This window comes from Zonotrichia albicollis, chromosome 19 (genome assembly GCF_047830755.1).
Source record: "Zonotrichia albicollis isolate bZonAlb1 chromosome 19, bZonAlb1.hap1, whole genome shotgun sequence".
NCBI classification, from domain to species: Eukaryota; Metazoa; Chordata; class Aves; order Passeriformes; family Passerellidae; genus Zonotrichia; species Zonotrichia albicollis.
The window spans coordinates 9,868,106-9,882,810 of NC_133837.1; the positions used below are offsets into that span (position 1 = coordinate 9,868,106).

At 44.4% G+C, this 14,705-nt stretch overlaps 2 protein-coding genes across 5 annotated transcripts in view; one reads left to right on the forward strand and one right to left on the reverse strand.

Moving 5' to 3' along the window:
• Positions 1–5,720, forward strand: part of RHBDL3 (rhomboid like 3) — a 60,995-nt gene extending 55,275 nt beyond the window's left edge. For all 4 annotated transcript variants that reach the window (XM_074554918.1, XM_074554919.1, XM_074554921.1 and 1 more), the window contains one exon: positions 399–5,720. In XM_074554918.1, the coding sequence (XP_074411019.1) occupies positions 399–670 (272 nt within the window). In that variant the 3' untranslated portion in view covers positions 671–5,720. The remainder of the gene's footprint in view (positions 1–398) is intronic.
• C19H17orf75 (chromosome 19 C17orf75 homolog) lies at positions 5,214–13,535 on the reverse strand. Its single transcript, XM_074554922.1, has 10 exons — positions 13,221–13,535; positions 12,895–12,975; positions 12,153–12,278; positions 11,583–11,723; positions 11,326–11,383; positions 10,552–10,671; positions 9,850–9,914; positions 9,596–9,732; positions 8,967–9,070; positions 5,214–8,356 (listed from the first exon to the last, which is right to left on the reverse strand). Exons 1-10 carry the CDS (start codon positions 13,346–13,348, stop codon positions 8,147–8,149), a joined length of 1,170 nt encoding a protein of 389 aa, XP_074411023.1. The 5' UTR covers positions 13,349–13,535; the 3' UTR covers positions 5,214–8,146.
• Between the last annotated feature and the right edge of the window lie 1,170 nt (positions 13,536–14,705).

Genomic DNA, 14,705 nt, shown 5'->3' on the forward strand with positions numbered 1-14,705 from the left:
GTTTCCTAGAGCACATCCTGTCTGGGGTGGCAGCAGCATTATTCCCACCCTGTGAATTCTCTTCCTGCCCTATCCTCAGGGGGGCACAATAAGGGAAACTAAGCTGTGTGTTCATCACACAGAGCTGTCTTCAAATTCTAACTCATTTTTGTTATGCTTTTGGTATAAATTTCAGAAGGTGAATATTCCCCAACCTATCTACACTCTCACAAACCCAGACCACTGGAGAGACCTCATGTCTGTGTGCCACAGCCCTGACATAGCCACGGCTTCCCTGTGCTCACCATACCAGGCAATTTCTCCTTCTCTGTCTCCTCAGGGATGCAGTGCTGCTCACAACATGGACTTAGGAAGGATAAACCTAGACAATTAACTCATTTTTTTATTCTCTGTTCCAGTGAGCTTTGAATTTGGAAGAGCCGTGTGGCTGCGATTCCACCCCTCTGCTTACCCCCCCTGCCCCCACCCCAGCTTCATGGCCCACCTGGGAGGGGTGATGGTTGGAATCACCCTTGGTGTTATCATCCTGAGGAACTATGAGCAGAGACTCCAGGATCAGACTTTATGGTGGATCTTCCTTTCTATTTACGTCATTTTTGTCTTGTTTGCCATCTTCTGGAATATTTTTGCCTACAGTCTGTTGGATCTAAAGCTACCTCCCCCTCCTTGAAAACATGGGACAGAAAACTGGAGAGCAGAAGTCATCTGTCAGCTGTGTTAAATGAATGAAGATGGAGGATCTATTTTTGTATTTAACTTGGGAGGATGATTCTTCTGAACACGAGTGTGCTGGAGGAGGTGCTTAAAGATCTCATGAAAGAATGGGCTGATCAGTTTGTTCACAAATCCAGCACGTTCTGTAACTCCGGCTGGCCATGCCCTGCAGTTTCTGCCCTGCACCTGGGCACTGACTGCTTGGGTTGTTATCACACATCAATATTTTCTATGAAATATTTGAATTTTCCAGGTCAGTGCTGGAATTATGGCCAATTGTTCAGTGAATTTCCTCTATGTTACTGAACACTAAAAGGGAAAAAGAGCAGACATTTACTAATTAGAGACTCAAATGGTACTCACAAGGCAGCTTGAGTCTGGTTTCTTTGGACATGTCTGACTGTTCAGCCATACCAGTGCCACTGTCTAATTACTTGAATGGTTCCTAAGGTATTTTAGCCTCTGCTGAAACTTGTCTTGCACAACTTTCAAAGGAATCGGCAGAACTTGATCACACAAAGTGATGGAGACTGGTCTTCAACCACAGGTCAAATGAAATTGCACTATAAACATTGGGAATCTTAGAGTGTTGTGGATACCCAGCCAGAAGTGACTTTTCCTGTGCATGTTTCACTTGATTTTCATTAATTATTCCCCCTTCCCCAGCCTGCTGTGGCTAGAGGGTGTGGCTGGATTGTTGGGTTTTTTTGGTTTTTTAGGGGTTTTTTTGAGGGATGAAGAAAAGGAGTGCAAATGTTCATTTGTGGTTTTATCAGATGACAATCAGGTGCTGTTTTCTTCTCATTATTTTTCTGACCACACTGACCTAACACCTGTCCTGCAGTGAGCTCCTAGCAAGGATCTCAACTCTTCCAGCAGGTTCTTGCTAGAAAAATGGGACCATGATCACCTCCAGCAGGCCAGGGTGGGAACTATCCAGTCTTTACAGCCATACAATCCATTTGGGGCCAAGTCCACTGAAGGCAGTGGAGTTAAATCAGTTTGTATGTAGCACTGGTTTCCCAATGAAGTGGAGAGGGTGTTATTTGCTACAGTGATCATTGTGAAATGGATAAAACTGGTTTTAATATGATTTCTAACATGTTGAGGATGCCTCCTCCTGAGGCAATGGATGTTCAGGAGCCCCAGACAAGAGTTAGCTGAGTGATGCCTTTTTCTGTAATGTTGGTCCAGCCCAGTTCAGGCAATCTGTGGGTGGGCTGTGGCACAGTTCACACAGTTGCCTGCACAGACTTAGGGACCACATGGGGACATCTGTAGCACAAGCAGAGCTTATAGGTACTCTCCTCTGTAAGGTGCTTATTTTGTTTGTCACTTCAGAGAGCTGCCAAATTACAGTCCAGGACTGTGGGTGCCCTCCTTTTCTCTGCCCTTTACCCACCTATCCAATGGTCTGGACAAAGCAGCCATAATATCTCTCCAGACAAGCTCCTCTCTTCCTTTTTCCTATTTCCTGCTGGTGCCCAGGCACAGCCACCAGAGTCTTTCATGGGCACTGTAGCAATTGTGTTTGCTCTGTAGAGAAATGTCTCTGTGTTGTGGGCTTTATTCTCCCAGCTATGCTCTCCATGCTGCCAGATGATACCACAAGCTGGTAGGAGCCTGTCCTTCTAGAGGGGACACCCACAAGTGCTTATCAGCTGCCCCCTTCTTTGCCTCTTATGGAAAAATAACGTTGGGCTGAGGGGTGAAGTCTTCTCCTACCAGATGCACTCATAAAACTTCTGTTGCCTCAGAAGGAGGGGATAGAAAATAACTGTATTTGGAGCTTGGAATAAGCCTTACCTGCAAAAGAAACAATTTTGGGCACCTTTGTGCACAGAAATGGGATTTCTGAGGGCGATTGCACTTTTCTTGTTCTGCATGGCCAGTACATTGCTCATGGGCCCTCACTGAGGACCAAGAGGAAGGGATAAGGGCCAGAGCTCTGATCATTTTGGAGAAGGGATTGGTTCCCTGAGCCATTTTACCTCTGCAGTTTGGGCCCAGATCCCAGCAGGCACAAGGGTTCCGTGGATTGTTGCAGGTGAGTGCTGTAGCTGTGGATCCCCCTGGGAGCAGGCAGGAAGGAGAGTGGGAGCAAGGAGAGTTCTGACATGGTTATCAAGTAAGGAGGACATTCCTTCCCTCACCTATTGCTAAGCCTTTCTCATTACAGATGCCTTGAAAACAGAGGTGACCAGGAATGGGAGTTCTCCTGAAATCTTAGGAAAGCTTTTAAAATGTTGGTAGAAAATTTCAATTGCAAAAAAGCCCAGATTATTTTGCCTATAATTTACCAGAGTGCAATGTGCACCAAGTGACTCTTATTTTTTGTTTCTCAGCTGAAAGCTACTTATTGCCCATGAGTTTCTTACCAGTAAAGGCTTCCATGCCTTTCCTGCTGCCAGTGTGTGCTCTGAGGTGAAGCAGCAAGATAAAAGCTCCAGAATCACCAGTTTCTTGAACAGCTTGATCATGGCCAAAATGTCTTTACTCAGCTCAGGAGTGGGAGAGAGCTGAACAGAGTAATGCAGACAGCCTTCCTTGGTCCTTTTTCCATAGATGAGTGTAGTTTACATGAACTGGTTGAAAACAGCTCTGAATTTGATCTTATGACTTGCTATTTTAAACTGTTGTTCATCATCCTGACTTCATTCTGTGTCCCCATACCCTGCCTGAGCAAGTTTACAAACAACCCTGGGATCAGAAAGGCCAGACTTTAAGGCAGTGGTAGATTTATGGTAGGTGAAGGAATGAAATCCTCTCACATTCCTGTTCATTGAGCTGAAATCTCCTCCCATACATGGAGCAGTTTGTGCACAGAGCCTGTTGTCTGCTAAGAATCAATCAGCCCATGGAGCCAGAAGCAGCACAAAGTGCTTAAGCTTTTTAATTTTTTTTTTAATCATTAAAATTACAGTGTGAAAACTTGCTATGTTTTTACAGAGTATCGTAAATTCCAGTTATGTTCTTTTCTAAGGCACCCAGGAGTGCCACAGTGCTGCAGCACCACAGAGCTAACAGCAACCAGGCTTTTCTGTTACCTCCAGATGTCCTTGAAGCCGCTGGCTCCTGTTGGAGATGTAATATTCTCCATCCTGCTCATTTGTGGTTCCAACCTGTCACAGTCAGCAGCATGTTCCTGGAGGAGCATCCACTGAGGGACTGGTTTCAGTGATTTGTTGTGGTTTTATTTCAGCTACTGCCAGGATTTTCTATCAGTGAGATAATCCATGAATCTATTGAAGCTTATGACTGTGCAGTGCTGGAGCAGAAGGCAAGGACTGTCACCAGTGTACAGGTTTGAGCAGAGCACCTCGGAGCAAGTTATTTTACGCTGTGCCCTTGAGCGAGGACACAACACCTGGGGGAGGAAAGGGAAAAAGCGGGGGTGGATTTCCCGCGCGGTGAGTTCATTGCAGCAGAGCTCGCTCGGTGAGGATGAGGAGCGGAGCGGCGGGGGAGCAGCCGGGGCTGCCGGGGACCCCTGCCGGCCGCGGGCAGCAGCGCCGCCCCGGCACCGGCACCGGCCGGACAGGGCGCCCCCGCAGCCGGGAGGGGGAGCAGGGAGGAGGGAGAAGCCGGCAGATCGAAGTGCACGGCGACTGCCACGGCACCTGTTATTCCCAGACAGGTAAAGATTAGTGTTACACACAGCGGTAATAACACATAATAATAAGACGAGGGAGAGAGTTGTGATGCAGTGATGGGAGAGGAGGTTTCCAGACACAATCTCTGAGTGAGGTGTAGTAGTCATAAAAATGCTGATGAATTTACTTTTGCTGAGTTTTTAAAACAACATCTTGTGTCACTGTTTCCTTGTCAGTTGATGAGGAATCTTAGCACTTACGTGGCATATTGTGCTTTTTCACTACTCGCTCCTTTGGCAGTGGGAAGTATGTTACCAACAGGGAAGGGAGAAGCTAGAGAAATTGTTACTAGAAAGCTCAGGGATTGTGTATCCCAACACCTTGCTGCTCCTGATGGATTATACTGGCCATGTGTTATGGAGCAGATTGGGCCCTTTCAGTTTGAACTGTGCTCTGGAGGATGGGATCTGATAAGTTAGAGCTGGTACTGACATGACAGCTGACCTCACAAGGCAGCTGCTGTTCTCTGCCAATATTTAGTCTCACAAGATGGTGGGTAGGACTTTCACACATCCTTCAGTGAGTGAAGAGCTCAAAGTCTGTTCACAAAGATTCAGGCTCAGCCCAATTGCTCTGGAACACCCATCCATTGGCTTTGCCCCAAGTGGAACTGGAGAATGGGGACATGGCAGTTCAGCACCAGCCACTCTGGGGCAAGCTGGGACTGGAGAGGCCAGGCCAGCACCTCTGAATATTGCTGCTCCCCTGCTCCTCTGCAGTGCTTTGTGGGGTAGAACTCAAAGATTCCTTCTCTGATCACTGATGCCAAGAGCTTGTTATAAAGGAGTGCTGTGTATTTTGCAATTCCATATTAAAGAATCACACCTAAGACAGAAACAAAGCATATTTAAAGGCAAATGTATTTTAATGTCACCATTAATCATTGGCTTTTAATTGGAAAAAGCTTTCTAATATGCCAGTAGGAGTACAGAAAATTTATGTTTCAGGGTATTTACAGCACAAAGCACAAAATATTCCCTATGATTCAAGTAGCTAAAGTACCTTGTTTTCAGCAAGCTTGATAGACACTTTGTCACTGACTCTCTCCTGACTCCCACAGTGTCTGTTCAGTTTGCAAATAAAGCCAGATTTATGCAGCTTTTCTTCTGCTTACACTAGTAATGCTAACAACACATCCAAGTGTGAAACACAAAGCACTAAACTACATAATTTTCTGCCTTAAAATACTGAACAAATGGTACTTTCCCTGTAAAGGGCTAGTAAAGCAAAATGATATTTGCAAGGTAAGATGCTATTGTATGTTTCCAAATATTTTTGTATTGTGTACATTCTGTATATTTTTGTTGTGACAATATTATTTGAGCGCAGAATCCATTAAATTTTTTGTGGTTTTCTTTGTTTTCTGTTTAATTTCTTTTTTATTTATTTTTTTAATAAAATTGAGTTGTTCTATATCACAAACTAAAAAAAAAAAAAAACAAGAAAGAACTTTCAAGGACAATTTTGTAAGTTTGTCTACAGTTAACATAGTTTTCAACAAAAGAGCCCTTGGTTTGGAGCTCTGCCATGTAGTCTTCTAATAATGACATTGGTAACTCATTTTTATGTCTGTCTAACAGATAAAGGGGAGAGTGAACTGCAGCTTCATTTCTCCACAAGATCTAATGAGGATGCAGAACTGGCTTGGGACATGTATGGAAACTCAGGTGTTGTCCCACCTTTTGGCAGCTGTCCCTTCACTGCCGTGACCTCACAACTGCAGGGAAGTTGACATTTGAGTAAATTTTTCTACATATTTTTACATTTGAGTAAATTTCTTTTACTGGGGAGGAGGGTTGTTCTCTTTTAACATCGGGCTCTACTGAGTGTTTTCAAATCTGAGTCGACACTCAAGAGTGGAAACATCATCTCCAGAAAAAAGTAAACCCCCAGCAAAAGTAAACCCCCAACTGACTAAAGTAAAAATCCTTCTACTGGTGTGGAAGGCAGAGGCTTACTTTGAAAAGTAACTTGTGTTTTTGTTGGGAAACACTGGGTTAAAGAGTCATTTGTAGGAATGAAGATGTATGTAGGAGCAATTCCTGTCAGATGTGCTACTCCAAAGGGAGGCAGATCCCTGCTACCATGTGTGGGACTCAGCTCTTGCTGTCAGTTCTCTGCACTGAACTAAACTTCCTGAGACACTCAAATCACTCCATTCATTAGCTGAGGACTTTCAGCATGAAGGTAAGGTGGGTTTTGTCAGCTTTTGTCAATTAATACAAAAAGTGTTTCAGCCTACTAGCACCATACATTTTCTTGCTACCTATTCTTCACATCCAACTTACTTTTTTAAGCACTGAGCTCCTTCTTGTGCCCTGATCAGCCAGCAAACTCAACAACCAGTGCTCCAAATTTTTTAGAATGTACAGGAGCAACAAAAGGTGACATGTTTTATTGAGTGCTGCTGCTGTACTTACTCACGAAGGAAACCACTTGTTTCTTCTCAGAGCTCCTGCAAATGACTGAATGAGGGGTTTGTTTTCTTTCACACTACTTTTCCTCTCCAATACATCATATGCCACCATGGCTGTCAATGCCACACTTGCAGCTCCTCTACATTGAGGGATAAATGGATTTCAGCAGCAGACATCAAGGACCACAGTCACTGACAATTTACAGGCGCACTGTTGAGGATTTCAACGTGTTTTATTGTCAGCCTTATTATAGGTTCAACATGTGGTGTCACAGGAAAGCAGCAACTCCTGCCCTCACAGTACAGAGCACCAGCACAAGTGACACTGAACCACATTGGTTACAGGCACTGTTTCAAACACCCTCTGCTGCAAAGGGAACCAACAGGGAATTCCGCTTGTAAGAGGTTTGCAGAAATTGCTCTCTTTATGAGAATACTCACAGACTTCATAAGTTTTTATTCCAGCTGCAGCCAAAGATTTCCTTCAGGTATTCTGCTGCCTATGTGTCCCATGATGTGGGTAAGAATCCATTGCTGATACACTGAAATGTTTTAAAGTCTGAGTAATCAGTTTGGGAAGTTAATTTATTTCAAATTCTGAAAAAGTCTTAATATTAAATGTTAAAGAAGAAACTCTTTAGTTTCTTCATGACTGAAAAACATAGCATTATTTACAGTTATGCAAAACTTATATAAGAACATACAAAGAAGGTCTTGATGACATCTCAGCCTAAGGAAGAAGAGGATACATCAAATAGCCTGGGAATTTCAGGTACCTGTTGTGTGTGTGTATGGGCACATACAGGTACATACACACTGACCACTGCCATGGCTCAGTCTTCAGGCAGCTCTGCTTCACACAGCTACCAACTTGTTTATCCAGTGGCAGCAGAACAAACCATCAATTTGAAAGCAGAAACCAGACACAGACTTGGTACCTAAATTCTCATTTCTAAACTAAAATGATTAATTCATTATCTAGATCTATCCAGATGTTTGTACTTCTTTATAAAAACAAAGCAGCCAGATCTAAATTATTTTAAAGATATTTAAATTATTTAGAACAGTGACATGCTTGCCAGGTAAGGGATTTGGGTTTGGTTTTGCAATGACTATAAAAATCAAATGTCATGATTTCCTCAGAACAGGAGCAAATCAGTTGGAGAATCTGAAAACTCTGCAGGAGTTTGTATTATCTGATATGTACACATTAAAAAAGCTCATAGTGCTTTGTCTAAAACCAAGAAAAGGCAGATGAAACTGCAGCTAAGATTTGACTTGGGCAATACTTTTAAATATAAATTAAAATCCAGCAATAGCTGCACAGCACAGAAGAAATTAATGATTTATACATAAGATAATTTTAAGCCACTGATGTTTCTCTCATGAATTCCTCCAGGACGGTCACTACGTTCCTGGCCTCTGGCATTTCTGCATGTTCTACTTTGACAATCTTCAGCAGGATGTCTCCACTGCCACAGTTCTTTAGGAACAGGTAGCACTTGAACAGGGCGTAGTGGTTCATTTCAGCCTGGCGGATAAACCTCTTCAGGTTGTTGATGTCCTGGATAGCCTGGCAAAGAGCAACAGAGCATTTGCTTATCCTCCTACATGGAATGAAAACACACTATTGTGGAAAATAAAGGATAAAATAGCAGGACAAGCAAAAGCATTTCCAACAGAAAGTTTGTATTACTGCTTAAGAGTACTGTAAGAATTGAATATTGTCTTGGATGCATATTATAGCTGGAACTGTAATGATGCAAAATGTGTGGACACAACGTGATGTGTCCAACTTGTAGCATGAATTCTTAGCAGCTCACCTAACAATTGTTAGCTACTGAACCCCTGTTACCAGTTATATGAGACTGTGTGTGCAAGTCCCAGATTAACGATATTTGAAAAAAACAACAGCAACAATAAAGGCGGGTCTTACTTTAAATATGAGAAAACACCTTTGGAGCATTCACTGAAGAAACTCTGACACTACCTTACAGCTGTTCTTGTCAACTACAGTAAGCCAGCCCTCAAATTAAGCTTCAGAGTTAGTCAGTTAACAGACATATGGATATCATAATAACCTAAAACTTCTATTCAGCGCAAAATAATATTTTGAGTGTAGTATTTGCTCCCACAGTAACCCAAATATCTTCTTCAAGTCTTTAACATATATGAACAGGTACCTTCAATTTAAAGTTTTCTAAAATCTGCCGGAAGAGAAATGGATTTCCACCTTCAGCACCATTCACAAAAGCTTGCATCCAGTCCTCACAGAATCTGTTGCTTCCTGTTAAATGTGCAGGAACACAGAGAAGAGATGAGAAAAAGCAAATGAGCTCCACATAAATATACAGCTGCATTCACCTGGTTTAATCACTCCCACCTAACAAGTGATAGCAATATACCTGGGCCAGGAAATGAGTCTTAAGGAAAACCATGGAAACACGGGGAAAAGAAAAGCAAACACAGCTACAGTGATTGCACAAGACTCTGTTCTGATTGGTGAATTCCTTTTCCCAACATTTATCAAAACCACAACAGGAAAAAAGTTCTGCAGATTCCCTGAACTACAAGTCATACTGTACAAGTCATACTTTCATGGTCCACAAACTAAATGTACTGTGGATTTTATTACCAAGCATTTTCAACCCAGAATTCCAATGTGTCTGGTGTAACAAACTACTCTGATACCTCACAGGAAAACAGAACCTAAAGTTTCTGGGCCTATGATCTGAATATCCTCAATGTCACAGCTCTCAGCAGCTGATGGACCCAAGGGAGCAACAGGAAGGGTTCCCTGCTGTAATCTCACCTGCATTATGCAGCTGGGGCTGAGGTCCACTACAGTCTATAACCATGGACTTGTGCTGTTCCTCTGTCATGGCAATGCACAGGGAGGTCATTGTGCCTTCCTGGACAAGTCCTTGGAGGCTGGCAGCTGCCAGGAACCTGACACAGAAAGCTCTTGTCAGCTGCTTGCTCCTTTCCAGCTCCTGCACACTGAGGGGACCGTCAGACACAGTAGCCCATTTCCTCAAAGGTTCCTTGGGCTCTAAGTATCTTTACCTGCTGATGTCCTTCTCTGTTCTTTCATCTGCATTTTTGACTTCTACAGGAGTGTAACTCAGAGCCTTAAACAAAAAAAGAAACAAAGAGAAAAGGAAAAAGATGGATGCAACTTCAATATGACTTTTGTAGCTATATTGCAGTTATGAGCAATTAATACATAATGTGGTACTTTAAAAATTGTTCTTGTCAAGGCAGTACTCTGTATTATTGCCATTACAGCTGGTTCTGCACTCAGAAGAAATTCAGCAGTTATACTCTGTTAGCTATTCCATCCAGAACCTCCTCAAACTCAGGGACTAGAGCTAGGATTAGTCTCTTTTCTGTTTCCAGTGAATTACATATGACACATACACAACATAGCATCCCTTTTCACTCAGACAATTATGGCATGGACAGACTGCTCATGCTATTTCTGATTTTCTTACTCTAATTTCAGTGTGGACACCATTACTTAATTTAAGTGACAGAAGGAATTGTTATGTGCTTCTTTAGCAATAAGCAGGGGAAAAGTGCTTGCTCTGAATTTAAAAAACAAACAAACAAAAAAGCCCAACAAAAAGAACCAAAAAAAATGAGGGTTTTTAATTTCCTTCTTCTGGGAAAGCAAATGAAAGAAATATTTTAAACATTTGGAGTCACTGAGATGCCTTTTGAAGGTTTTTTAGCTTTTTTTAGCTAGCCAGTTTTAAATACACTTACAGCATGTAGCAGGGAGGCAAGTTTGTCCTGGAAGAGCTGCACAACCCTCTGGATAGGGCAGATGGCATCCTCAAACCAGCTCCTCAGGTATGGGCTAACACAGGCCTCCAAGTTTTTTTGCTGTAACACATTGAAGCATTAAAGCTTTAACTAAAAATCAGATTTCTACATCAATAGAAGCCTATTAATAATCTACTCAATCTCAGATAATTGGATGTTGGAACCTTCTTAATCTCAAACCACAGTAACTAAAATAGTGAGTTTGAGATTTATTGGCAATGAAAGGCTTTGCATTTTAAGAAACAGCCAGAACTGTAATATTATGGTATATATTGAGTGAAAACCGTGCAACAGCAGATGGGATGACAAAAAAGACTTAAAATGCAGAACTTCCACTAGAAAATTGTGACAAGAAACCCACAAATGTCCTTTCTTAACATTCAGAACTGGCAAGAACTGAGGTGGACATTGATAAGTTCCTTATAGACCATTAAATTGTATTGGTTACTCTCCAGATTTAACGGTAAATGATCTTTAAGAGATTTATGACTGACACAAAAAGGTCCCCCCCCTTTTTTCCTTTTGACTTGTGTGGCTGAGAGCACCTTAGACATTCATTGTACTACAGTGAGTCAAGTATCTCTCCCTGTGTTTCATACCGGTACTTGAAACACCTATTTTGTCTCTATAGATAGGATCTTCCAGATGGTTTTAGCAATTAACCTGCATAAATACTAATTTTCACCACTTTAAAAAAAAAACGTTAGGTCTTACCTCCAAATCAAGATTTATCTTCAGATTTTGAATGTATTTGTCCAGCTCAAGTCTGAAAGTATCTTCTTAAGGAAAATAAGATGCATCAGTTAAGACCTGTATTTTTTCCTTTCAGTCAGTGTATGGTTATTACTGACTTTTGCAGTTACTGAAGGGTGTGCACAAACGAGTGATTTCAAGTAGGAACAGACAAAATAAGATAATTTATCCATCGTGCCCCTCTCCATAGAGGTAAAGAAAGTTCAAGGTAAGGATATAGTTCCAGACCTTTCTCTGAGCCACCTAAGAAACAAACCACATATTCTGGAGCATTGATGTCTGATTCCAACGTTGCCATTTCCAGAAGACTTTCTTGTTGGAAACGACAGTAGTAACACCCAACTTTACCTTCTGGTATGCTATGAGAAAAGGAAGAAAAATTACTTTCTTCCAGATATATCACAATAAATGAGTGCAAAAAGCAGACATACATTATTTCTGAGGTAATTTTAACAGGTAGCACTGTTGGCTCCTATGGCAGTGGTAGGTGCAGCCATAGGTGCAGCTCTTAGACCTTCTCTTTTTTCTTCTGTGTGATAAGAGTTGTTTAAAAGGACATTATCATAAACATCTGAAGTATTTTTAAAGTATTCAAACAGTAAATTATTTAAAACAGTATTTTTCTCAAAGTTACTTAAAAAAGGAAAGTGTGTTTGTGTAAGGCTATTATTAACAGCAACAACAGACTGGGAACATGGAATCAGGATTAAACTAAGTGCAGCAGCAGGCAGGCAAGATGTGCCAATGTTCCTTACAGCTCTCATTCACCAATAATTTCAAAATTTTACCTCAGCCCCACTGATGCTACATTCCCCATTCCTTCAAAGAGCGCTCCTTTAGTAAGGCGCTTCGCGATGAAACTGCGCAACTCCGTCTCCGCCTCGGCGGGTAGGTTGGTGTCCAGCAAGGAGAGGCTTTAAAAACCAGAGGAAATCGTTACCCAAAGGCAAATGTTATTGTTTAGTGTCTCTCAGGATGTGCAGAACCTGCCTCCAGCAGGGGCTCCCTGCGATATCTCTCTGGTGGCAGCTAAGGCAGCTCTGTGACTTTTGGCCCATCATGAGCAGTCAGTGGTTTGCCCACTGACCAGGAGTCTGGAGATGTGGTGTCAGCTCATGCTGACCTTCCCAGCAGCTACAGACAAAACACTGCCCTCTTTGTTCCTACATTTCCCCAACTGTAATACAGAGTTTATGGAAAGATGTTTTTTGAAAATTAATAAATTCTTGTTGTATGTTACCTACATGAAAAACTAAGTCAATACAGCAATATCAAGTACTAGTAGCAAAAAAAAAAAAAAAAAAAAAGTTCAAACTCAAGGATGATAGTTTCTGTTTAATACATTACTTGAGCTCTGTATGCGTGTCCATTCCCCAGGTATTCCAAAAGAAGTGCCAAGGGAACTCCAGAACGCTTTCAGAGGGAGGTTGTGTTTTGAAGGGAGTGCAGAGGACCTAACAGTGATCTGACAGCAATAGACTTCAAACCGGGGTATGCCCGTGATTGTGCTGCTCTACAGCTCGGCTTTACCTGAAGTCCTCGGCGGAGGGTGTGTGCGCCACGGCGCCGCCGGCACTGCCATCCCCGGCGGCGGCTCCCGGCTGCGCGGACCTGGAACCCGAGGGATTGCCGGAGTGAGTTTACAGCCGTGACACGCAACAGGGAACAGCGGCTGCAGCAGGGAAAAGGCACGGCCCGAGGGCGAATAAAAGCAGGAGTAGGGAATCCGTGCATTGTGGGAGGGAAAGAATCTCACCGGAGAGAAATAGAAGGGGAAAAAAAATAAAGGGAATTCAGGGAGCTTGGAACGGCCAAGGCCTGGCACGGCCTCCTCGCGGGGGAACCCGGCGCCTCACCTGCGGTAGCCATAGAGGCCGTGGTAGGTGCAGCCGTGCCGCTCCGGCCGCCGCTCCTCGCCCGCGCCGCCGCCCTCCTCGCTGCTCTCCAGCTCCCGCTCATCGCCGTCCGGCAGCGCCGGCAGCATCGCGGCCCCGGCCCCGCCTGTGCCGCGGGGAGCCACCGGGCCCCGCTACCGCCCCGCCCCGCCCGGCCCCGCCGGCTGTGCCGTGAACCCGCCCCGGGGCCCGGAGCTGGGAGGAGCCTTCGGAGCGCACGGGCCTTGTCCTCACCCCACCGGGGGCGGTACCGAGCCGTGCTGGAACCGCTCCGGCTGCCGCCGCTCCTCCGTTTGTGTATGCACAGAAAAATGCAATACAGGCGCCGCGGTGCCTCTGTCAGTACAAGTAATCCTTCAAAACCGGTCACTGACTTAACGGCAGGATCTACTCAAATCACATTTGGAATTATAGAATGGTTTGGATTGGAAGAGGATTTGGTAGGATCGGCCATGCTGTCTGTTTTTAAAAAGTTCTGCTTCTGAAATACCTTTTCCGTGTTAAAACAGCACGTTTGTTAACTCGGCCTTGTGGCTACCGGGTAGTTACAGAACCACAATCGAATCGTTGGGGTTGGAAGGGACCTCTGGAGATCATCCAGTCCAACTCCCCTGCCAAGGCAGGGTCACCTGGAGCAGGTGACGCGGGAACACATCCAGGTGGGCTTGGAATGTCTCCAGAGACGGAGACTCCACAATCTCCTTTTGCAGACAAGCCCCGCAGGGAGCAGCTGTGACCCCCAGGTGCACAGGGCCACTGCCAAGGGCTGGACGTGGCTGATGGCTGCACTTGATCTTACAGGTCTTTTCCAACCGATTCTCTTCTAAGCACCTGGTGGACCTGTGAGTGAGCTGGAGAACCATGGGGGTAACACAGACACACGCCCTAATGGATTGTCACTGTAACAGAGGGACCATCCCCCATCCAGGTACAAGTAACTGATGGCTCATAACATTTAAGTTGGTTTTATTGTGTTCTCGTACCCAGCGACACAGGCACACTGCACAGAGCAGCCAGCTTCCTGCCCAGTAACATTTAGTGGGGAAAACACAGTTTCCCTGTGACATGAAACACGATGACAAGCAACAGTTTAGATTAGGAGGACACTCGTTGCTCTGAGAGCGCTGAGGCCCTGAACAGGCTATCCAGAGAAGCTGTGGCTGCCCCATCTCTGGAAGTGTTCAAGGTCAGGTTGGACAGGACTTTGAGCAACCTGCTCTAGTGGAAGATGTCTCTGCCCATGGCAGAGGGGTGGCACGAGATGGGCTCTAAGGGCCCTCCCAGCCCAAACCACTCCGTGACTGTTCCCATGGCGCGCTCAGGTGCCGCAGGCAGAGGCCTTACAGCCCCGACTGGGCAAAATGGCGGCGACGCCGTGAGGGGTCACGGGACAGCCCGGCGGGGGCGACCGCGAGCGCGTCACGTGGGCGCCGCCCGCCCTGCTGG